Below are 24,798 nucleotides of genomic sequence, written 5' to 3' on the forward strand. Positions count from 1 at the left end.
CCCTTCCACCTGAAGCCCAATCTTCCCGCACCCCCAACAGCCAGCCCTGGTTCTCCAGTGACCTTAACCCCAGGGAGAAAGTGGATGCTGAAGACGTTAGTATTGGAAGTCCGTGTGGTTCTCAGCCCAGCCACCTGCACAGGAGGGGCCCAACAAATGTTTTTTGAACCAAAGTTGAGTGAGTACAAAGAGGTGCCCGCGTTTCTCTGGTTGCCTTGCTGGGAGAGGAGGCCCCCACCCACTCTTTCTCATGCACCACCCTTCAGTAGGAAAGGAAGGTTTACTAAATGTTCACATTTCGATAAAAATAGCTCTTAAGAACGTTCATCTGTCTTTGAAGTCAACCGTGCTGATTATTTTTTTTTTCAAGCGAGTTTCTAATAATACGGGAAGAAGACTTAGCCACACAGAGAGCCAAGCTGCTTTGCATGTAATTCCAGTTGTCCTCGTGGCCTGTTTACATTTGTCCTGGCCGGACCATCTCACTGGCTCTGGAAGACAGACCCGGCCCACTCTGTGTGAATAATACACAGCTGCAGGCAGAAGAGCAGAGTGGGTGAGGGCACGGGATTCTGGGGCAGCTAATTCTGGCCTCCAGGCCTGCATCAATCACTCACGGACTCATGGACTGTAGGATCTCAAGAGAGAGACTTCACCTGTCGGGGCTCATCCCCTCCTCTGCAAAATGAGAATAATAATAGTCCCTGCCACATGGTTGCTGAGAGGATCAAAGATAATGGATCAGGCCAAGTCCTTCGCATAAATTAGCTGTTATTTTTATTCCTCCAGCCCACATCCTCTCCCAACATCTGGGCATTTTCCTTCGGAGTCTAGGATAAAATCCTTCCATCTACCAATCCCATCTGGCCCACGTGTACCATAAGAAAAAGCGGCGCCTGGATGGCTCCGTTGGTTGAGTGTCCAACTCTTGATTTTGGCTCAGGTCATGATCTCAGGGTCCTGAGATCAAGCCCTTTATCAGGCTCTGCGTTGGGTGTGGAGCCTGCCTGGGATTCTCTCTCCCTCTCCCTCTGCACCTTCCCCCATCTCGCATGTCAATGCATGCATGCATGTTCTCTCTCCAGAAAAAAAAAAAAGAAGAAGGAAAAACCATTCTCTTTTACTTGCTACCAGATTTATTTAGGTCATTTTTCTTCTGTCATTTTTCATAAATATTCCTGAAAATCTGAGTTTACTAAACAATGGAAACTTTCTGGAAAAGTCCACATAAGAGCAAGATACTCCCTCAAGCCTGGGAATCTGTGTACCCACTCTTGACCTGCTGGGCAGGAGCAGCTCTGAAGGGTGGCTGCTTCCACCTCCCGTCCCAAGCCACCGGCAGCTCCCTCAGTCCCGGCTAATGGCTCTCTTCTCCTCTTTTACCCTCAGAAAAGCCCGGGAGCTGGCCTGCTGCCCTGAGAGCCCATTTTCCTTCAGCACACGCTCTCATCTTATTTCCCAGGGCCAAGTCCACAGCATGGGGTGTGGGTGGGTGGGTGGGGATGGGAAGGGAGGGCAGTTGGGGAAGATGGAGAGCTGGGCCCCGCGAGCGCATCCTTGGGAAGCTGGGTGTCTGCTCCACCGGGCTGCCTCGGTCCCCAGCAGCCCCCCACCTCCCCCGACTCCCCAGTCCTGCCTGACTCAAGCTGGGAAGTGCTAGGAAGCTCAGCCACCCACTCCACAGCCCTCCAGAGTCCACTCCCTGCTCTCTACATTGGACAGCTCCCGCGGCTGCCCCCCTCCTCATTCTTCTCTTTCAGCTTCAGGCTGCCCTCCTCCCTCCAGGGGCGCCAGCCCCCAGTCAGCCTTCTCAGCAGCCCGTGAAAGTCAGCCTGGAATCCGGATGATGAGAAGTAGTAGACAAGGGGGTCAACACAGGAATTCAGGGTGCTAAGAAGCAACACATAACTTCTCCACGCTGGGCTTTCACCCCGGATGTAGCCCACGATGTGAGACACATTGTAGGGCCCGAAGCAGACGAGGAAGTTGAGCAGGGTGGCTGCCACAAGCCCAACCACCCTCCGCCGCCTCCGGTGGCTGGCTCCCCTGCTGAGCACCCATACCAGGTGGCCGTAGCAGTAGCTGGTGATGAGCAGGGGCACCCCGAAAAGGACCACAGCCATCTCCAGCCTGACGGGCAGGAGAATAGCCAGCTGGTTCTCCTGGAATTCCAAGTAGCAGGTGTCATTGTTGGTGTGGCTGTAGGAGGAGTTCCCTGAGAATTCGGTGATGTAGACCACGCTGCAGTGCGCGCCGGCCACGAGCCAGCAGGCCCCACTGACCAGGCCGGCCTGTCTAGGCCTTGGCCGGGCCTTGTACCATAGGGGGTAGGCCACACTCAGGAAGCGCTCGACGCTCACAGCTGCCAGGAAGAGGGAAGTAAGATAGATGGTGGTGAAGAAGAGGAATCCGGAGAAGGGGCAGAAGATGAAGGGCAGGGGCCAGCGCATGCCGCTGGCCGCCTCCACCATGCGGAATGGCAGGAAGAGCAGCAGGAGCAGGTCGGAGATGGTCAGGTTGAGCAAGAGCACATCCACGGCCACCGGGCGCCGCCGCAGCTTGCCCAGGAAGATCACCAGGGCCACCAGGTTGAGAGGGAGGCCCACGAGGAAGGTGAAGAGGTACACAGAGAAGTAGAGCCAGTGATTGCCGGGGAAGAAGGATAAGTCCGGGCTTGTGTCCATGGTGATGGCCACTGGAGAAAGACAGACAGATGGAGGTGTTAGTCTGGGTGCGGACCTTGGTGTCTCGTGCCAGCGGCATCTCAACCACTGGCAGAGAACACTGAAACCTCCCCCCCCCCCCAGCCCCTCAAGCCCCCTGATACTTTCTCCAGCAGGGACAGCCTGGCTGTCTTCCTGGTCAGGCCCTGTCCCCTGTCGCTTCTCCAGAAAAGCAAGCACCAAGGGGCCCTCCCTTCCCAAGCCCCTCATGGTCCCTTGCTCACCTGCTTCTTTGAGAACCCAACTGCTCTGCCCCCAGCACCTTGCCGGCTCCTGCAGAACAGTATAGTTAGCTCTTTATCTGGAAGAACTGATAAAGACCCATGACATCATTCCCCGTTGAGCAATCACACAAAAGATGCCTTTAGCTCCATTACCAGCACCGCGCCAGTATGCAAAATGAGGAGCAAATTCCACAACTCTGCGCCTTGCTCATGGGCTGTCTCAGAGAGGATGCTCGAGCCAGCCCCAAGCGGACCGACTTTGTCTTCCCCTCCCGGATCCTCCACTTGAATTTTATCTGCTTCTCTGGAATGGCAGTCATCCAATTTGCCTTGTAAGGGCAGGAAGCACGACGCCGTGATGGAGAGCCTGGGATCTGGAGCCGGTGGCCTGGGTGCACTGCCGACTCTGTCACTAACTCTTTGTTTTGGGGGCAAGTGACGTAAACTCTCTATCTCTGCTTCCTCATCTGCAAAGCAGGGATAATCACAGTACCAATGTCATAGGGTTGTCGTTATTAAAGCATTAATACCTGTCAAGTGCCGGGAACGGAACCTGGCATGTTGTGATGAATACTTAACAGATGTTAGCTGCCATCATCCGAGTCACTGGTATGGGCTTGTCTCCGGGGTGATGGCAGTAATGATGATGATAATGATGATTTAGGGGGCACATAATCCGTAGCAGACACTCTGCCTCCGAGGGCATCGCCAATCTGTCCTTGTGCCTCATGGGGTGGGAGGGAAGTGACTCACTCCGGGCAATACAGCTTGGTAAGAATCACCACCAGGGTTCAAACCCAAGTTCTGTCCAGCGTCAGAGAGTATTTATTTATTCATTCAAATATTCATGGAGCACAGTGAGATACCATTTTATACCCTCTGGAATGGCCCTAGGCAAAAAAAAAAAAAACTAGACAATACTAGGTGGTCGGCAAGAGGTAGAGGTACCAGGCGAGAATCCTCTTGTACGTTGCTAGTAAGACTATAATAAAATGGTAGAGTGACCGTGGAAAGCAGTTTCTTAAAACAATTAATATAAACTGACCACGTGACCCAGCTCCACTATAAGATCCACGTAAGCAAAATAGCATTATTCATAACAGCCAGCAGGTGAACGGAATACTATTTGCCAATAAAATGGAATAAAATACCTGTGAGTACGAGGACACGGATGAACCTCAAAAACATGCCAAGTGAAACAAGCCAGACATAAAAGACCATGTGCTGTATGTTTCCATTTATACAAAATGTCCAGAATAGGCAAATTTGTGCATACAGGAAGTAGATTACTAGTTGCCTGGGGACTTAGGGGGATTAACCGTGAATGAGCAGGTGGGGCCTTACTGGGCTGATGAAAACGTCCTAAACTGGATGACAGTGATAGTCGCGCACCTCAGCAAACTTCCTAAAACTCAGGGACTAGTGCACTTAAAATGGGTGAATTGTAGAACACATACATTTTATCTCAAATAAATTGTTAAAAACGGAGACCGCAGCAAAATTTTTGCTGTCACGGGTTGGGTGGTAGTGAGGTCTCGGGGGACTGAGTGGTAGGAGGGGAATAAAGACTCAGTGACACAGGGGCAGGGAACCACTGGGGAAGCCCTGCAGGTGAACAGACTAGCGGGTGCACGGGTGACCTCCTGGGGAACCTGTAGAAGGAGCTTCGTAGGGGCAAGGGTCATGAGGGCGCTGGGGGCGGGTCATGTGGGGCGTCGGGGACCCTCGGGAGGAACTAAGTTCCACCCCTAAGTGGAGCAGACACAATTAACTGGAAGAAGTGGTCCGGCAGCAGCAGGTGCTCCAGAGCAGTGGGAGAGCGAGCGGCCCTGGCTTGCTGGGAGGGGCAGTGAGGCCGCGTGGGCTAGAGTTTGGCTTATGCTGAAATTCTCTGGTATCACCACTGTGCAGGGAATAAACTTGTTCCTCGCTTCTGTGGAGCTTCAGGCCAGTTTCGTGACTTCTCTGGTCTGTTTTCATTTAATTATAAAACAGATAATAAAATTTCCTTCCGAAGGCTGCTGTGAACAGTCATTCGTATAAGTACCGCGCGCTAACCGGTTGCGCTACTGGAGCGCCTGAACAGTCATTCGTTCAGCAAATGTTTGCCGAGATCCTACTAAGGTGCCAACGCTCCCCTCTAGGTGCCGGGAACGTATCAGCAAATAAAACTCCTTGCCCCTGTAGACGTTGAAGCTGGTATAAACCCGTCCATGCACACCAGGCCTTTTTGTGTCCTCTATGTGCGTGGCATGGCTGTCTTTAGAGGAACGAGTCTGCTTCCTGCATCGCGCCTCATCAGAGCAGATGCCCCAAGGTTTGTCTCCTCTGTGGCCACTCCCTCTACTGCTCTCTCGAGGGGTCCAGGTGCCACCATTCACCTTTGCAAAGTGGACCACAGGGACAGGCATGAACCTCGACACCCCAAAGTTTTCAAATCTCCCCTGACCCTTCGGGGTCCTGCCTTGAAGGATGGCATCCCGCATCCGCCCCTCCCTTGCTGTAGAGCCCTGGAAAGTTGCTTTCATATATATATATATTTTATGATAGTCACACAGAGAAAGAGAGAGAGAGAGAGAGAGAGAGAGAGAGAGAGGCAGAGACATAGGCAGAGGGAGAAGCAGGCTCCATGCAGGGAGCCCGACGTGGGATTCGATCCCGCGTCTCCAGGATCGCGCCCTGGGCCAAAGGCAGGCGCCAAACCGCTGCGCCACCCAGGGATCCCCTATATATATTTTTTTGATTGAAGTTTGATTTGCCAACATATAGTATGACACCCAGTGCTCATCCCGTCAAGTGCCCCCTTTAGTGCCCGTCACCCAGTCACCCCATCCCCTCTCCCGCCTCCCTTTCCACTACCCCTTGTTCGTTTCCCAGAGTTAGGAGTCTCTCTCTATTTATTTCCACTCCTTTTCCCTCCTTTCCCCCATTTCGTAACCTGCAAAATGAAGACAGTAATAACACTTGGCTCTGGGACCGTAGCTAACTTTTGCAGTGCCTCTGTGCTGCGTAATTAGGGAAATGCACCCCCCACACCCCCTCCAGGAGGCAGCACCCTCCACCGGGGTGCACTGCTTGAGGAACAAGTGGTATCTTTGCTCAAATTAGAATAATATGCTCCTTCCTCTAGACAGAAGCAGCCCCGTGCCGAGCACATGGCTCGGTGAGCAAAGCCCAGGTTGAAATGTAGTAATTGTTTGCCCCTCTGCCCGGCATGCTTGTGCAGTGAACAAGCTGCCCATCCGTACAGCAGCGGCAAGGCCAAATCAGAGCATTGCGTGAAGTGGGACAACACGTGAAAAGCGCTGCATGTGGTGACTACCACACCTTAGAGACTCTATTGGTTAGGTGACTATTTCTGGTGTTGTATTATCTTCCCTCTCCCTGCTGGAGCATCCTTTTTCCTACCAGCTTCCTGTTCACAGTTCCAATGCTGCCCTCTTGTGAGTCCCAAGTGGTATAACAGCGTCAGTATCTTGACTCCTGCCTCTTCCTCCGAAATGAAGATGTTCTTTCCTAGGCCACGCGTTGGGAGTAGCATCTCCCAAAGGGTATCAGCAGAGCGACCTTTCCTCAACGTTGGAGGAAAACCTGCGTAGCACTGGCAGGGGGGGCACGGGGAGAAGAGGGACGGGCACAGGTGGGGAGTTGCGCCGATGGGCCCAGAGGCAAGCTTACCTTCCTTCTGTGACCTAGCTCCTGGCCTCTGTTCTTCCCTGCAGCTGGGGTGCGGCCTTCTGCCGGGCTCGGGCGTTTCTGAGCCGCTCCAGGGATGCTCCCAGGCAAGGCTGCGCTGCAGGTCCTCTGGAGGAGTCCCCAGCAGGGGCCTGGCCAGGCAGCCAGGCTCTCCTGCTCCATGCCCCTTGTCCCCAGCAGTGGCTACTACTTCTGAGATGTCCCTCCTTTCGTTCTTGCCACACTTGTCACCCGGCTGGTGCCCCCTCCCAAGTAGCCAGTCACCAGCGGGTTGAGCACCACGCTCCAAGCCCCCGTGATGAGCCCCAGTTTCCGCCAGCAGCCTCCTATGTCGGGGCGCAGGAAGCCAGCCACGTTGGAGGCATTGTAAGGTCCTAAACAGAACAGCAGCGTGAGCAGAGCCCCGCCGGCCACCCAGGCTGCCCTTAGCTTCCGTCTGTGGCTCAGGCCTGAGCGGGCCAGTGCCCGGAGGCAGCCCACGTAGCAGAAGGCCGTGATGGTCAGGGGCAGGAAGAAGAGCAGGAGAGAGAGGGTGAGGCGAGCGGGGCCCGCTGAGGCTGGGTCCCAGGCCTCCAGGCAGACTGGAGAGCCGTTGACCGGCGTGTTGATGCCCAGGGAGCTGGTGGTGTTGTCCACCCAGCCTCCCGGAGCCTCCAGCCCGAAGACCAACCCCAGGTGACAGAGGACCAGGGCCCATATGGCCGCACACACGGCCCAGGAGTAGCGCGGCCTGCGGGCCGCTTGGTAGCCCAAGGGGAAGGCGGCCCCCAGGTAGCGGCCGACGCTCAGGGCCGCCAGGAAGCCCCCGCCGGCGTAGAGGGGCGCGAAGTGGGCCAGGGCAAAGGCGGGGCAGAGCGGGGCGGGCAGAGGCCAGGCGCCCAGGGCCAGCGCCTCCACCGCCTTCAGGGGCAGGGAGGCCGCCAGCAGGAGGTCAGAGAAGCCCAGGTGGAGGGCGTAGACGAGGCTGGGGGTGAGGCGGAGCCGGGCGTGGGACACGGCGCCCCCGATGGCCAGGATGTTGAGCGGGAAGCCCAGCGCGAAGGCGGCCACATAGAGGGCGAAGAAGAGCTGCGGGGGCAGGTCCATGGGGCCAGGGCTGAGCTCCCCTCGCTCCCCACCCTGGGATGGGCCCCGGGCAGGGTGCGGGGGCAGGGCAGGGGCTCCCGGGGTCACGGACCGCCCCGGGCGCTAGAAGCCATCTAGCGCGACACCAACTATCTCAACGAGGGAGGCCCCCAGGGAGCAGGCGAGCCTGGGCGCCAAGTGAGGTCTCTAGCTCGGGCCTCTGCTTCCTGTCCTCCGTATCCTGTATCCTCGTATCCTCGCTTAAAGCACAAAGGAAGCGAGCAGGTCCCGTTCGAGGAAAGGCCGCCTGGTTTCTGAGACGGGGAGAGAAGGGGCAGAAAGTCAGGACAGAGTCAGGCCCCCCGCAGGGACAGGGGGCGCCTGCATGGCAGCCGGTGGGGGGCTGGTGGCGACTCCTAGCTGAGGGGGGATGTCAGGATTGGGGTAAGGTGGGTAAAGGGCAGGTGAAGGGGGGCGGCGCGGGGCTGAGCCCAAAGGCAAGCCAGGCCCCATCAGGGCCACCGGGAATGACCTTAGCCAACCTCAGGGGGCGCCCAGGGCAGGTAGGCTGGGGGGCCTGGGGGGATAATCGCAGGAGAGAGGAGCCACAAGAAGAGGGACTCACCTCTTGGCGCTGCCAGATGTCTCTGAGGCTCAGGAGTCCCCCTCGCTGGGCTGAGGGAGGGCGTCCAGGATGGGCACTGAGCCGGAAGGGAGAGGAGGGCGGGGAGGCAGGGCCATTAGCCCGAGGCTGCAGCAGCCTGGGTGAGCAGCTAATGGGGCATCTCGCGCAGGAGCCGAGGCCGGGCTACGGGTCCAAACAGATGATGCAAACACAGGACGGGGGCTGGGGAGCAATGAGGGGTAGCGTGAGGCGTGTGTAGCTAGTCCCTTAAAGGAGCAGAGTTGTGGGGGGCGTCCAGGCTACGGCTTGATCCCACCCCACCCCAGCCTGTTCAGCCCTGCCCTGGGCGCTGTCTTCTCTTCTCCCGGCCTTACCGGCCCACTCAGGCACCACAAACTTTGGTGGCCCACCCCACGGCCATTAGGTGACTGGAATGTGGGACAATGAAGTAATCATTTCAGGATGTCTCCTCTGCCCTCCCCGGACCCCCACAGATGGTGGGCACATTTTGGGAGGAGAAGGCTCCTGTGTTCCCTGTCCTTTCCCCTCTGGCTCGATGACAGTAGTTTCTGACCCTTCCTTCTGGTGCCGGCAGGAGTGGCGCAAAGGACAGACAAGGGACAGGTCTCGTTGGGTGGCCCTGAAGTGCCGGGCCGTGGTCCCCGTACTGTGTCCCTCTGGGACACTTGGACCGATGCTGGGCGGATGGTTCGAGGCATGGATGGTGCGAGACTCCAGCGCACTGCTTAGCTTTCTTCTCAGCCTCGGAGAATTCACCCACTTACTCCCTGTGGGGGTCACTTTGCCCTTCTAGGAAGATTTTTTTTTTAAGATTTAATTTATTTATTCATGAGAGACACAGAGAGAGACACAGAGACATAGGCAGAGGGAGAAGCAGGCTCCCTGCTCCCAGGACCCCGGGATCACGCCCTGAGCCACAGGCAGATGCTCCCCCATTGAGCCACCCAGGTGCCCCTTCTAAGTGAGATTTAAAATGGCCACAGTCTGTCTGGGGTTTTGTCTCTGTCTCTGACTATACCTGTGTCTCTCTGTCTCTGCCTCGGACAACACAAACGCTCTCTGGACTTCAGACTCCTCTGTTTTGGGGGGTGTGTTCTGGTCATCAGGGCTTCCCGGATTCCAAGCACCCAGGACAAGCTTCGCTAGGGGTTTCCTGGGAGCGTCCCCCCCTTGCCCCCCAGGCTTTGGGTGGGGGCAGCACGGGATTCTCAGGGCACCAACAATTGCCTCCAAAGAAATGACTGAATCCATCCCCCCGTCCCTACTTCATTTGCTAAACTGATTCTTGGTTGCTTCCCTCCCGTGGCCTGCGTATGTGGTCCAGCACCTCCCTGGGGATAGAGAAGAACTCGCCATCTGTTGTTTAGTATTTTATCCTTGGGAACCACAGAACCAAGGGAAAAATCAGAAGGGCCATTTCACCCCCTATAACAAGTGTTTGGAAGAGGAGAAAAGCAAGGCGTGAAGGGAGACATCAGACCTTCAAGATCTCTGCTTTGGCCCCACCCATCTGGGGTTCAGATCTGTGCCCTGTGTCACCCCCTCAGAGGGCCTCCCTTGAACCCTCTCCAGATGGGCCCCTGCCTTGCTCCTGTCTCTCCGTCTTTATCTTGGGCTGTGTTTATCCCTGGCACTATGAGCCTGTGACATCAGATTTGCTGGCTCCTCTGCTAGGATGCTGGTCAGTGAGGCCGAAGGTTTCTGTCTGCTTGTCCACCCCTTGTTGCATCATGGTAGGGGCTCGGGAATTGAGTGAATGGCCAGTTTTCTGGGCCCTGGGAGGACAGTGAGCTGGGGGGCAGGGTGGAGGACTGCCTGGATTCAGGAGTCCCTGGCTTTGGAGTTGTCTGACCGCCTGCCCTGCACACCTCCGCGGTGCCTATTACAGCCACATCTCTCGGGCAATTGGTCACGAAGTAGGTTTATGTCAGCAGCTGGGCTCGGACAGGCTGGCGGGGCACCTGCTGGTTGCCAGGGAGCCTGTGCCAGGCCTCACTGGGGTCAAGGCTGTCTTCAGCTCCTTTGAGGGGATCCTGCCCTAAAACCTTTTGGGCACCCAAGACTAGAGATCCCCCAGATTAGGCGTCTGCCATTTCTTTTCTATATCCCAATGACTGCTCTATGCTGGATGCACTGACGCGTGCTGGGTAAATATTCGCTGAATAAAGAGTTGAATGTGTGAGCGATACTGGACTTCATTCTTGAGACAGTAACCCCAAACCCCTACTCTCTCCCTGAAAGGGAGTTCTTGCAGTCTCCCCTTCCTCCAGAAATGCTCAATCACACTGGGGACAAAGTGGATTGATGGGGAAATCAGTGCTCCACTCTGGCGTAATTCCGGGAGGACCAGAGCGTTGTCTTCTCAGGGAGCATTCGGGAACTGAGCAGATGGGAAGGGAGGGCAAGGAAGCAAGGTGGAACTTGGGGAGCACCCACCACGGGCCAGGAATTCGCATCCTCTCGCCGATTGATGGAGCACATGTTTCTGCTTCTAAGAATAGGTGGAGAAAGGTCAGACCTGAGAAGCGGAGGGGAAGCTGGAAGGGACCTCGCTGGAAAGTCAGAGTTAGCAGAACATGACAGGGAACTGGTGGCAGTGACGGTAGGTAAGAGAAAAGCGGTGAGGTTTCTCAAGGCAGTTGCCTTTCGAGAAGCTCTTGCGCAACTGTGGGCAACTGTGGGTCGTGACCGACCTTGGCAGGGTGACTTTTGAGAGCAGCTTGGAGTGACGGAGAGGCTTCCCCTTCTTAGGTCCATCTTATGAGGCAAAGAAGATAGCAATCTGGTTTTTAGAGACTCTTGGCTGTTGTGTCAGGTTTCTTATAATGTGACTCCAGCATATGTACGATTGGCCCTCACTTCCTCTCTCGAACCACCGGCACCGTGAGTAGCGGCAGCTCCGTTTTACAGACATGAGGCTCAGTAAACTGGTGAGCTTGCCCAGGATCCCTGAGCCAGTGAAGTGGAAGAGTCAGGGCTCAGCCTCCTGCCCGTCTGCCTGCAGGGCCAGTGCGTTCTTTGCAATAAGACAATGGATCCTGAGGTTGCCTCCATTCATTTCCCTTCTCCCAAATCTCTCCATTCTCACTCTGACCCCACCGACTGGAAACAGTGCACAGGTTCTTTGAAGTGGCGTCTGAGCCATTTTTATTGTGCATCTCTGTGTGTGTTACACGTCTGTCCACATCGGCATGTGTCTCAGCCCCCCAGACCCGTGCGGGGGTGGGGGGGGTCACAGCAGCTAATGGAATGCCTCGCTGATACTAGAGGAGAGCCCAGCCCCAACTCAGGACAGCCCCTCTTTCCCTGCGCTTTGCCCCAGAGGCAGAAGAAACTAGGCAGAGGATTCGTGAGTGGGGCTTTCAGAGCAGGGGTAAGGGGCTCGAAGGTTGGAGAGGGAAAGGAAAAAAATACAGTAACAAGCTGATCCCAGCAGGGACACGGCCCTCTGCGGACGGGGTTTGAGAGGGGATAGGGGGTGGCAGATGGTCGGGGATGGGCGAGATGATTTGGGCAGTGCGGGGTAGGTGTTTAGATGACTCCCCGGATGGGAAGGAGAGTGGACGGGGAACAGGCCTTCGGGAGAGGGGGCAGGGTTACCAGTGTTGAGAGGGGGGCCTGTCTCCGGGCCACGGAGGAAGTTCTGTGCGCCGACTGAGGTTTCGGTAATTGTGTGCGTGTGCATGCATGCGTGTGCGTGTGTGTGTGTGTGCATGTAAGTTGGCGGGGAGGCCGCGGGACTTTGCAGCTGAGCAGCAGGCCCCGGGCGAGCTTGACGCCCACCTGGCCTTTGCAGTGTCTCAGAGCCTCTGCTTCCATGGGGTTGGCCTGTCAGTGCTTGAGGGTCACGTACTCCACCGCTTCCTGGCCCAGAGGCCGCTCCCCAACCCCAAGATGAACCAGCTCCGAGTAATGTATCCCCTCGTCTTCTACATTTTCTGGAACCACGTTCTCATAGTCGCCCTGAGAAAGGCCCTGTGTGAGGTTGGCTCCTGGTCTGCGTCCCCTGCCTGTTGTCTCCCTGGCTCCTCTTGGGGGTCCAAGAGCCCGAGCAGGTCCCTTTGTCCACACATGCTGGCTGCAATCAGCTTCTCCGCCTGGGAGGTGCGGCCCTGGCTCCGGCCGCACCTGTGCCTGGGCAAACCACCCCCCCCACACACACACACACCAGCCCTTGCCACCACTAAGGCCACCAAGTCCTTCCCTTTTGGGACTCACAGCTGAGGCCAGCCCCCCCCCACCCCCACCTTCCACAGCCCTGCCCTCTTACCACTCGACGCTTCTGCAAGACAGAGTAAGTGACGGTGTCATCCCTGTTTGGAGAAGGTCCCTCTGCCTCCAGGGTCCCTGCATCTCTGAGGGAGGGTAGATGTAGATGGATGGCCGCAGATGCAGCCTTTCGCTCGAACTCTCTTATTTCCAACTCCCCTAGACCCCCGAGAGCACCCCAGAACAGAGCCTGGCTCGTGGGTGTGCCATAAAGAGGGTAGGCGGGACACGAGCTGCTCCTCCCGCTGCCCTCCCTGGCTGCCAGTGTCACCATCCCCCGGGGGCCCTCCCTCGCTCAGTACCTAGTTCTTGGTGTGTTGGTCTCGCCAACAGGAAATCGCAAGGTGGCGTAACTGATGGCATCTTCCATCACAGGGTTGTAGCAGCCCAGGGAGTGGGGGTCTTCGGAAACCGGGACCCTTCTAATCTGGGAGAGAGACAAGGCCTCAGTTCCCACCGCTCCTTTCTCCACCTGAATCCCCCACCCCTGGCCTCTGACCCCCAGACCTCCCACAGTGTTCTTCGCACCCCGTCTTTGATGCATCTCTGTCTGCTCTCTGTTTCATCTCTTCCCATATCCTACCTTTTTATTCCTCACAAAGAAGCTCTGCCCACTAGAATTTTCCTGGAGCCCCTGCTGGCTCCGTATCCTCTTCCAGCTAGGAGATAAAGACCAGCTCGGTGAGGATCAGGGCAGTGGGACCACGACCCTGTGCAGTGGGCATCTGGGGGCTATGGGGTGGCCAGCCAGGGTCCTTCCAGGGAAGGAGTCCGGGAGAGCCGAGGACCTGGGCCTCAGGAGGTGCTCACCTGGGCCTTGGGGGACGCTCACCTGCGCTGCAGCTTGACTCCCCAGAATGCCAGGAGGAGCGTGGCCAGACAGAAACCCACGCCCACGGCCACTCTCCTGCCGATGGTCTCCGGGCTGTCTGGTGGGGGAAGGAGCGACCGTGAGTTGGGAACGCTACCTCTCTGGGGTCACGGCTGGCTCGTTCACCGGGAAGGCATCCATCCTCCACTTCTCTGTGTGGCCACTGCCCTTGCCCGTGCAACTTCTCCTCCCGCACGTAGGGGAGGGGACACAGGGAAAGGGAAAAGCAGGCCCCTGCTCCCCGCCCCCCAGGCCCTTTGGGAGGAAAGGGCTAATTCTTCCCAACATACACAATATGCAGTAAAACCTACAATTTCTTTAGAGGCAGCTTAACCAGACTTATCAGAACTTAAAATCACTTGGCCTTTGACACAGCATTTCCATGTAGGGACTTCTGCAGCTGTCCCTGAGGGGGACAGAGCCGGGGACACTCAGGGCTGTGGGAAAGGCACAGGGTAGACGTGCATGGGAATACAACGGCCGTGCAGCCCTGCGGGCAAGAGGCAGGTCTCCAGGGGTGTCTGCAAAGGGGAGACCCCCGGAACAGGTTTTTTTTTTTTTTTTTGGGGGGTGGAACAGGTTTTTATACAACATGTTGCATTTCCAAATAACACACTCAGGTCTCCAAGCTTTGCAGGCCATGATCTCCTAAATTTAAAGTCAGGCTCCAAGTTTAATCTGAAAAGGGCAATAAATCAATTAAATATCTTCCCTATTGTTTTCAGACTCTTCAGATGCCCTGTGCATGCAGGAATATAGCTCCGAGTGGAATTGTTACGTGGAAAAAAAAAAAAAAAAAAGAACGTCCAGGGCAACATGCGAGCTCTCCCACGATTTGCGAGACGAAGGGTATAGAGACATAGATCCACTTATGCGACTGTGCATGTGCAGAGTAGCTCTGTGAGGAGAGGCAACCAGCTGCCAGTAGTGGAGACCTTCAGGGAGGGAGGGGAGTCCCCAGGGAGAAAGAAAGGAGAGGTGTCTCTACTATTTACCCTTTCATGCTGTTTTATCTTACCTTGTCTTAAAAAAAAAAAAAAAAACTACTGAAATCTCAAAAGATAAAGAGAAGCAGCCTATCAAGGGTGAGACAAAGAGGGACCCGGTAGCAGCTCAGGATGTCTGGAGGGCAGGGGCAGCCTGAGAAGCAACCCCCCTAGAGGGGGTCAGAAGAGACTGCGAGGAGGAAGACAGGTTAGCCTGTGTGGAGCAGGTGCCATGCCCAGGAGTGATGTCCCCCTCTCCCAAGGACAGGGGAGGGGCGGCAAGGGAGGGAAGGAGAAGGCGGGGCAGAGAAGGACAGGGAAGGGGCCTTACAATAGACAGTGAGGGTGCCGGGGGGCGACTGGCCTGTGCCCAGCCGGTTGGTCGCCTGGCACCGATAGGCGCCGGAATGCTGGACCTTCACCGGATCCAATCTCAGCATCTGATCATAGTGGCGGAGGTTTTGGTTATTCCAGTCAAACCAGGCGTACTGGAGGATGGGAGGGTTGGCATCGCTCTCGCAGGTCAGGACTGCCTTCTTCCCCTCTATCACTTCGTCCTTCGGGCTAATGGCCACGCGCAGCATCCTTGGTGCGTCTGTAGAGAGACGCGAAGAAATCAGGATCCCAGATCGCTGTCACCTGCCGTCCCGCGTGTCTCCAGCACCCGCCACTCACACAGCACTCGGAGCATCTTGGCCTCAGACATGGTCTGTCCGATGGAGTTGTTCACCAGGCAGTTATAATTGCCAGCGTCTTCTGGAGAGATGGAGTCAAAGCTCAGTTCTCTTCCTTCCTTCAGGAAGATTCCATTTTTCTTCCAGAAGAAGCGGACGTCTCTGGGGCGGCTGCTTGAGAAGTTACATCCGAGGAGGACTCGGTGCCCGGAGTGAATCTCAGAAGAGGCGCTGGTCTGCTGGACCCTGACGTCCTTGGGGGCATCTGGAAAGCAAGGGGCTCCGGCTGACCTCTTGGGTCCCTTTCCCTCTTCCTCCCCCACCCCCAACCCCTGGATTTCCTCTCCCCTTGGCCTTGAGGCCAGACTCTCAGCCCTCAATTCTCTGTGAAGGTTCTGGCCCAGGCCCCAGTGCCCTAACCTTAGAGCCCATTTCCCAGCTGCGCTACCTCTTGGATCCCCTCGCCCGGTCACTCACGCTGGACATCCAGGTTGACAGAGGGAGCCCACGAACACCACTGGTTACAGGCTGCACAGGCGATTGGCCTGGCGTCCCAGGAGACTTTCTGAATTACCAGCACCTCAGAAAATACTTTATTCCGGGAGCCTTGGACGTTCCATTCGTATCGGTTAACTCGGGGATTACTGGAATTGTAGTTACAGGACACGGTCACATTGTCTCCTTCTCGAATCCGTGTGGGGTTCTGAATCACTGCGGTCACCTCCTTGGGGGGATCTGGGAAGAAAGCAGACAGATGGGCAAGGGAGAGTCAGCTGCTGTCCAGACTGCCTTCCAGGGCCGCCTCCCCCACCCCTTAGGCACCCCCCCCCCATTTTCACACAGTTCCTAAATTAACCAAAGGAAGGCTTGTGCTTCCCTCTTGCATCTGTGTAAGGACAGGAAACCTGGCCACTTGGCCTGGCGGCGGTTTGAGGCAAGATGACGTGGTGATTCAGAGCAGAGCTCAAGTAGAGAACACGGGGTGTGTGCGAGGCTGAGGAGCCCTGCCTGGGGGTCTCCGCAGGGGCCTGGGCCGTGGAGCAGGCCTTCACCGGGGGGTTGGGGGGGTGGAGAGGGAACAGCACAGCTCTGGACCAGATGGCCAGACCCTGTGACTCAGCGTTGCAGGACTGTGGGCCGTGGGACTCAGTTTGCTTATCTGTCAGATGGAGTCCTAAGGGCCCCTAACCTGCTAGAATCATTGCAAGGAGGAAATGAAATCCTCACTCCAGAAGCATTGCTGCCGCTGCTGCCTATGGCGCACCCAGTGTCGACACGTTCTGGATTCGAGCAACCCCATCAAAGTATCTGGCTCGGACCCTGACATTAGGGTCCAAGGATCAAACTTATGGATTCTCTTTGTCCTGGGCTTGGCTGCCTGACAAGATTCCCTGTGCTAAACAAGGTCTGACCTCCGATGGAGAGGCGATGAGACGCTTTACTCCAGTTCTCCAAAACGTCAGGCCCCCTCTGGGACTCAGCCACTGCCTAGTGGCACCAAGCCTCCGTGTCCCTCACAAGGCCCTGGCATCTTACAGTTCATTCATTCAACAAACATCTACTGAGCACCTGCCACGAATGAGCCAGACCCTGTCCTGGTGCTGAGTATACAACTGGGAACAGCAGCAAAGCACCCACCGAAGGAGCGTACGCGTTGGGAGACCCCGGCCTCTGCATGCCATCCACTCTAGGACCCGGGAATCGCCTGCGCTCCATCTGCCTTCCTCCTTAACCCTCAGGAACCCAGAGGCCCTGTGACTACTCACATTGGACGTCTAACTCAGCTTTCTGGCCAACTTGTCCAAGACCAAGGCTGTTTTGTGCCAAGCAGGAATAACTCCCAGCATGCCCGATGAGGACCGCTGGGATCTGGAAGGCCTTGCCTGTAATTCCTGGCACTTCTCTATCATTGTGATACCAGGTGTAATTTGTTGGAGGAGGATTGGCCAGTGACACACAGGTCATCTCTACTCTATTTCTCTCCTTAGCTGGCGAGGAGAGGATCTCAACCGTGGAAGGTTCCGGAGCATCTGGAAAAAGGCGCAGAGGCAGGGGAGGGAGGTGAGCAGAGGCCTCTGTTGTTCACCTCTCAAGGGCTTGCTTCCACCCGTTGCTGACTCCCTGCCTGCCCCCCTTCCGGCTCCCAGGAGGCTCACAGTATACTTGGAGGACCACTCCATCCGACTGTCCCAAGCCTACATCATTGAAGGCCTCACACTGGTACTTTCCACTCATCTTCTTGGTCACAGGGGACAGAGTTAGTGTGAATGTCTCCTGCTCCTGCAGTGTGTCCCCATCCTTGAGCCAGGATATTCTCCGGTACTCTGGGTTGCTGCTGATGACTTGGCACGTCATGATCACAGACTCTCCCTCTGTTACGTTGGCTCCTCCGGGACTGACCTCAATCTTCAACTTTGGGGCATCTAGAGGAGCAGAGAGGCAGTGGGAGAGGGGGTAGGGAATTCTCAGAGGGTGTGACGTGGTGGGAAGTTGCAGGGCTTCGATTCACATAAAGCAGCGGCCTACACTTCGCGTGCGAGTGTGTGCAGCCACTCGCCACTCCCCTGGTCCACGGGGCTGGGCTGGCCCAAGGGCCCAGGTGACTGTCGCAGACTCTTAACGTGTCTCTCTGCTCGGAGCATCACTCCTCCGACTCGTTCCCAGAAGTTCTGGTCTCCACCAGCAGCCAGCCGTCTTCCTAACTCCGTCAATCAGACTTTGCCACTCCCCTAATTGAAACCATTCAGCGGACTCCACACCCAGAATAAAATCCAAAACCCTGCTGCCACCTATGAGGTCTGGCCATGGCTCATCCTTCCTACCATTGGGCCCTTGGGACGCAGGGCTGAGGCTCTCCGGCCCCTTGCTCTGTCGCAGGCACACCAAGCTCCTACCGCCAGGCCTTAGTCCTTGTTCTTTCCTCTTCCTGGGATCTTCTGGCAAATACCTGCCTGCCTCCGTGTTTCCCTTCACCCAAGTTCACCTCCCTCTCTCGCTCCCTCTGGCCAAGCCGGGCCTTACTTCCTCCTGGTACACTTATCACTGCCTCCAGTTAAGTTCCATATTTCTTTGTTAATCTGTTCATTGTCTTCCCCACTGCAGTGCTAGCTCCTCATGGGCAAGAACAGGCCTGGCACCTAGGAGGCTCGTAGTAAATATTTATTGAATGAATGAATGAATGAATGAGTGAGTGAGGCACAATGACATGAAAACATTTCTTAGCCCAACACCCTCCCCCTCTGGGGGAACAAAAATACTTAACCACATGATCTCCAACTCACGTCATGGCTCGAGGATATTGAATTATGTTATTCTGTTAGACCAAAGCAGATGCTACGATGAATCTGTTCCCTGAAACCCTGGGGCTGACCACTGGGGTGGCGGAGGGACGCAGCCCTGGCTGGACCTCCCCCAGCTGCGTGGGTCCACGCACTGATCATGCTTCCTTCTGTGTAGGTGCCCGCTACCCTCTGCACTCCTTGCGGGGTTGGGGAAAAGAGACAAGACCCACGTCCTTCCCCGGGGTGGGGCACTGGGGACACTCACGCTTCACATCCAGGTACACCGTGTCCTCAGAGAGCACCCGCTCCGCTTTGTGATCCCAGAGCTGGCAGGTCAGGTTCTTGCCGTGGTGCGTCCACTGCGGCCGGAAGGTGAGCTTGCTCTGGGTGGAGACGGTCTTGGTGCTCAGGGAGGTCAGGGTGACGGCAGGCTCCTGCAGGGACCACTTCAGTTGGATCGGGAACCCAGGGCAGGAGAAATTCAGCAGGCAGGTCAGAGTGACTTCCTGGGACTCCTGGATCTCTGGAGGGAGCTGGATGTGAGGTGGAAGCGGCGTCTCTGCGAAAGAGGAGGGGCCGTGCTGGAGGCCTGGGAGACCTTGGGGGGAGCAAATGCCAGCGTCCCACACCTGGCGTTAGATGCCCCACCCCAATTAACCCCTCAGGAGCCCCCCTCCCCCCAGCCGGTCCCTTCCACCTCTCTCTGGGCCTGCCTTTCTCTGCTTTGGGTCACTTTTGCTCAGCCGAAGCATTCTCTAGAAGGTCTTGTGAAAGCTGATGCTCCTTAGGAATCGTATTTTATATTTATATTTTATACTTACCTCGTTGTCCTTCCCTGATGTGTGCTCCCTAAACATTTGCAAGCTCGCTCCCTCACCTCAAGGGAATTTTATCAGTTTAGGTCACCATGCCTTTCTCGGCTTCTTGGAGGACAAACCTGCCTTTGTAACGGCCTCAATGCTGGACACACCCAGCATGGCATTCCTTTAGGGAATCCCCAGGGCTGGGCCACCCTAGAACTGCAGGTCTGAAGCTACATCCATCATCGCGGTGGAGGGCTGCTTAGAACCCCCCTCCTCCCGCACCGAAGAAACAGGCTGTGGGGTAGAGGTCCCAGGCCTATGCTCGACTCATCTCCTACAGGGGTCTCATTTAGCCATGGAGGCCTTATTAGAATTAACCATCAACATTAAAGCATTAGGAGATTTCACTTGAAAATCCACATTTCCATCTTCTCTTGAAAAATCAGGCAACCCCGGACCCAGATTCCAGAATGGGCGGGAGCTAAGTGGCAGGTGAGATGCTTGAGGAGAGACGGGTGCCCAGGCTGCAGCCTGCCACAGCCGCCACTGTCTTGTGTTGCCTGAGTCACTTACTGGCACCTCCTGCCTGGCTTCTACAGGCAGCCTGGCTTGCACCCCTGTCCCCAGAGTTGAGTGGTTCCCACCTCCCTCCTTGCCCACAACCCATCCCGCAGGGTCTTACGAGAGACGTTGAGGTTTATGTTCTCCATCCATTTGTCAGTCTTCGTATTCACTCTGATTCCCAGCCAGCCATTGTCTTCTTTAGACACAGGGTTGATGCGGAGGGTGCAGTTGAATTTTTCGTTTCCCAGGAACTGAACCCTCATCTCCTGAGGAGGATTCTTCTTAAACTCTTTGGTCTCATAGAGAATGGACCCCTGGAAGTCCTTGGTGGTGTCATTATATTCATAGTTGCTGTACACGGTCAGCTTTTCCAGCACACTACCACTCTCTGGAATCGTGTAGCTACAGGGAATCCAGACGCAGGCCTTTTCCCAGGTGTAGAGAGTGTGGGGGTGATTAAACCTCCAATAGGATGAGTCAGAGAAGGCCAAGTATTCTGGAACCCACCACAGTGATCAAAAAGCTTTATTGAGAGACATAAAGAGCTTTCAAATGAATAGACTCCCCTCCAAAGATAGAGGGAGAGAGGAAGGTACACAGAGAAGTGTATACACACACACACATACCCTGCCTGTCCCCACCCTCCCCAACACTTACTCTTTGCTCCAGAGCTTTCCTCCTCCTCCTCCAGCTCCCACAGACATCCCAGAACCCAAGCCTAGGCCACAGTCCTTACCAAGGAGCAGGAGCAAGGGGCCGAGGAGATGCATGGTGCTGTGTCTAGGCAGGAGCCTGGGCTGAGAAGAGTTTGTCTTTGAGCCATCTGGTCGCTTACTCTTTTCAGATGGCTTTTCTCGCTCACCCACCAAGCCCCAATCCCTCTTCCCTGATCGTAGGAGGACCACATCTGGTTGTATTGCATGATGTGAATTCTGGAAGTCCGTGGGGCCTTTTGTGGATATGCCATGTCTATTCTGTCTGCCTAAGAACTCTGTTCAGCTAGCCTGTCTCTCTTCCTAGCCTTCCTTCCTTCCTTCCTTCCTTCCTTCCTTCCTTCCTTCCTTCCTTCTATCCATCCATCCACCCATCCATCCGTCCATTCATCCATCCATAATTTTACAAACTTCCTGCCCAGCTCTCAGGCTTTGAGTGGCACCAGACTACTGGGTGCCTTGAATCCCAGGCCTTGGGGTAACTTGAAGCTCACCTTGAGACAACTAGTGAAGGATTTTATGTAGGGGAGAGCCATGGCCAAAAATCTGATTTTAAAGATCAAGAACAGAATTACTCTAAAACTAATAATTAAGTGTGATTGCAGGACAGCATTTAGAGGGCTCTAGGAGGACTTAGGAGAATGTGGTCCAAGAATCCCACTCAGATAAGCCCGGGGACGGGGGAGGCTGGGAGAAAACAGAAATCAGCCAGGTGGGGTCATGCTTTCAGTAAAGGCAGTGAGTCTCTCAGTACCCGCCAATTGTTGCCAACTGGGGACATGAGCTCAGCACTTCCTGATCTTCTACTGTTTTAAGAGAAATAAGAAGCCAGATTTTCATGTGAAATGTCCTGCAATCAGAAACCAACCAGCCAGCCAAACAAACAAACGTGGTGCTGGTCAAACAAAACCTGTCTATGGGCTGGAGGCAGCCCAAGGGCCTCTACTTCGCAGCTGCTGCCCATCTGTCTCTCTTTGAGACATCAATGAGCTTACCTGCCACTTTACTAGACTTTTACATAGAGTTACATTTACATAGAGTTAAATTTAAGTCCCAATTTGCATGGCTGGGCCCCTCTGTGCTGGTCCCTCTGGGGTTAGCAGGATGTGTGTCAGAGTGTGTCTCCGGTCTCACGCAGACCTGCACCCCTCCCACCTGGCCAGCGACATTTCCCATGCATCAAAGGCCCCTCACCCCCTCAGGCTGTTTATCTCCTCAGGCTGCGTGGCTCATGCCAAATGCTGTTGGGTGTCTAGTACCTGAGTGGGGAAAGCTAGCCTGCTTGCTGAGCAGGAAGGAGTCTGTCCCCAGGCGTAGTATGCTGGGCTGGACCAAGCACGGGTTAGGGGTGAGAGCTCCAAACTGGGGCAGACTCTCCAGGCAGAACTGACACCAGCTCTGCGGGTGCTAATAGTGCTATACAGAAAAATGTCTTCAAGGCCACATCCACTTGAGAAAAGCTGGGTTAAAAAGGTAAATAGATTCTTTACTGTGGGTCTTAAATAGATTCTTTACTGTGGGTCTTTTTTGATCTCTTTAATCAGCTGTGTGAGCATGACACGTGTCCCCACATGGGGCCTAGAGTACAGTACGTTGCCCACACTTCTTTCACCACGGAACCGATTTTACATTTCCCGTGAACAACTTGGCAGGGTTGCAGGGTCAGTGTTTTGAGGGATGCACTTTGGGTCCCCTTAGGTTTCCACAAGGGCTACGGCAAGGGCTAGATTCCATTCTCTGTGGCAAAGACTAGCCTCCAGTAGCTGGGCCATCGTCCCCTCTCTACCACCAGCCACCCTCATGGAGGAATGGCTTGAGGACACCTGGACAAGTAGGAAAGGGCACATGAGCAGAGCAGAGCAGAGCAGGGCTCAGAGCAGGGCTGCGTGCTCAACCCAAGCAGCTCCAGGCAGTCTTGGGACATAAGAAGTGGGACCACAGACCTGGAATTGGAAGGCTGCTGAGACAGGAGAGGGTGTGGAGGCTGGGGACAATAGGCATTAAACACAAAGACTCAGGACAAGACCATGCTATCCAGGCCTGTGGCCTGCTCATCAGAGACCTGTTGAGGGCCTTGCAAGATCTCAGAGCCAGCCTCCCTGGGTCCATTCTTCCCTCCTGGGCATCTGGTGACCCATCTTACTCTCAGAAGACTCATCAAACCCGTCAGGGGGCATACTCAAAGACAGGGCTCAGAATCAGTTATAACACAGGCAAGAGAGAGGAGGGCTTCCTGCTGTGCTCCCAGCCCCAAGAATCGTGCCTGGCACACAGCAGCTGCTCCATACTGGCTTGCTGAATGCAAAAGAGAGCAAAATAGTTTTTACCTGTTTTCTCGTGTCTTCCTTCTTCGGGGACCCTGGCAGCATCTGAGAGTGAAAGGGGAAGCACAGTGAAGGATTTTCACTCTCCTTGGCCACACCCCCTGCCTCCCTCTGTGACTCTCAGGGCAAGCAAGAGGCATGGCAAAGTGGAGAGTTGGGAAAAGAGGGAATGAGGGCAATGTGGGCTCGAAGGCAGATTGGAGGGCACATTCGGGCATCCACGGTCAGTTTTTAGTTTCAGTATATGGAATTTCTATATCAGATAGTTAGAGCTGGTTCCTCCACAACTTCCCCTCTATCCAGCTCTCAGGAAATGCTAAAAATTCAAGACAAACAGATTAGAACTGCCAGTCTGTTGGAAAAGGCCCAAGGCAATCTGAAAGTATTTGTAGTTTAGTGATACCATCCAGTTATTCTCATTCTTATACTTTCCCTTCAGAGGCAAGAATGGTCAAGAGTCTGATTCCTATTCACACTGATGCTTCAGCAGCTCCGACGGTTCTAGGGAAGAACACATAGATATCAGGAAGAAAAAAGATAACTTACATGAAGTGTCATTGAATTGGGCAAGTCATGAGACTGGAAACTTACCACTTGGTCAGCCTTCTAGTGGCATCAGACAAAGCCATTCAAATCCTACAGATGATCAAGGAAGTCTCTGAGTAATCTGCATCTGGCATCACCAAACTCTACTGATGGCCAGCCATTGAGAAGGAAACGGAGAAGGGGAAGCACAGCTCATTCAAAAACAGTAATGTTCTGGAAAGATGTATTCTTCCCTATTTCTTTTGCTGAGAACAACTAAAAACCCTGGATGTTATAAAACAAGCACAAGAAGACATTGAAAGATTGAGAGAGGAACACACTGGTTAGGGACCTTGGGACCTGAGGAATGATATGATGGTGAATTCTCTGGGTTTTCTCTTTATTTATATATCCCAGATTGGATACTGAAGAAGCAAGCGACTGGAAATGCCAGTGGACACAGACAAAAGAATGCTCAGCAGAAAAAAAAAAAAAAGAACGCTCAGCAAAATTCTGCTCCTCTGGCCAAAAACTGAGAAAAGGGTAACCCAGAAAGACAGACATCTTTCAGGCAATAACTGTTCTACTCCAGCTAACTATCAGAAAAACCTGCTGCTGACAGCAAAGGCTGAGTGGGGCCCTAGACTTCCACCCTTGCTAGGCCATAATGAAGAACCCAGGCCACTGCCCCATACCACATCTGAGTGGTGCCAGGCTGAGTGTGGAGCTGGGCCCTCCATCCCCACTGGGCTATTCCTCCTCACAGTGTCATTGGAGACCACATGGGGAGCCTGAACATTCACCACCACCCATGGTGATCATTCTCCTCACTGGAGTGATGTAAGAGGGGATCTAGGGGAGAGTCAGGACTTTTACTGTCACTCAGTGGTCATAAGCCCACCTCCTACTGTGGAATCTATATGGAAACCATGTGGAGAGTAGTAATGAAGTACCCCTCCCACTCCCAGCTAGGGTGATATTAGTAGATGCATACTGGGGAACCCGATCTACTACTCCTGCCCAGCAGTAATAAGAAAACTTCACACACACACACACACACACACACACACACACACACACACACACCAGGTGTCAAGAGAGGCTGAGCAGAGAACCTGAACTTCTACTCCCATTTAGCAGTAATGAGGCAGTGCCCCCATTATTTCACTGAAGCGGTGGCAGGGGAGACTTGCTAAAACACAGATTTAAATAAGATCCAATCCCATAAATAATACCCAAACTGTCCAAGTTTCAATTGTAAATCACTTGTCATACTGAGAACCAGGAAGTTCTCAAACTGAATATGAAAAGATAATCAGACACAAACACCAAGATGACACAGATGTTGGAATTATCGGACAAAGATTTTAAAGCAGCCATTATAAAAATGTTTCAATGAGCAATTACAAACATGCTTGAAACAAATGAAAAAAT

General features: G+C 54.7%; 3 protein-coding genes across 8 annotated transcripts; all 3 read right to left on the reverse strand.

Moving 5' to 3' along the window:
* Positions 1-1,118: 1,118 nt before the first annotated feature.
* Positions 1,119-6,931, reverse strand: FFAR3 (free fatty acid receptor 3). Its single transcript, XM_041737795.1, is given in 4 exon segments — positions 1,119-1,737; positions 1,740-2,695; positions 2,948-2,996; positions 6,626-6,931. Coding segments are annotated over 4 exon segments (1,257 nt in total). The 5' UTR covers positions 6,806-6,931; the 3' UTR covers positions 1,119-1,665.
* FFAR1 (free fatty acid receptor 1) lies at positions 6,830-8,388 on the reverse strand. Its single transcript, XM_041737805.1, has 2 exons — positions 8,334-8,388; positions 6,830-8,022 (listed from the first exon to the last, which is right to left on the reverse strand). Exon 2 carries the CDS (start codon positions 7,727-7,729, stop codon positions 6,830-6,832), a length of 900 nt encoding a protein of 299 aa, XP_041593739.1. The 5' UTR covers positions 7,730-8,022; positions 8,334-8,388.
* Positions 8,389-11,480: 3,092 nt separating this feature from the next.
* Positions 11,481-22,874, reverse strand: CD22 (CD22 molecule). Of its 6 annotated transcripts, none has more exons than XM_041732761.1 (14): positions 22,843-22,874; positions 20,539-20,599; positions 19,921-20,298; positions 18,701-18,994; positions 17,311-17,577; positions 16,921-17,184; positions 15,632-15,889; positions 15,156-15,419; positions 14,812-15,075; positions 13,456-13,552; positions 13,207-13,282; positions 12,926-13,050; positions 12,625-12,709; positions 11,481-12,317 (listed from the first exon to the last, which is right to left on the reverse strand). In XM_041732761.1, exons 2-14 carry the CDS (start codon positions 20,570-20,572, stop codon positions 12,186-12,188), a joined length of 2,538 nt encoding a protein of 845 aa, XP_041588695.1. In that variant the 5' UTR covers positions 20,573-20,599; positions 22,843-22,874; the 3' UTR covers positions 11,481-12,185. The 6 variants fall into 6 exon arrangements, 4 of the variants coding, with proteins under 4 accessions (XP_041588695.1, XP_041588703.1, XP_041588718.1 ...); XR_005984403.1 differs by having other exon boundaries at positions 12,262-12,317; positions 12,926-13,045; XM_041732769.1 differs by lacking the exon at positions 13,207-13,282 and having other exon boundaries at positions 12,926-13,045.
* Positions 22,875-24,798: the final 1,924 nt, after the last annotated feature.

The sequence above is a fragment of the Vulpes lagopus genome, chromosome 2 (assembly GCF_018345385.1).
Source record: "Vulpes lagopus strain Blue_001 chromosome 2, ASM1834538v1, whole genome shotgun sequence".
Lineage (NCBI taxonomy): Eukaryota > Metazoa > Chordata > Mammalia > Carnivora > Canidae > Vulpes > Vulpes lagopus.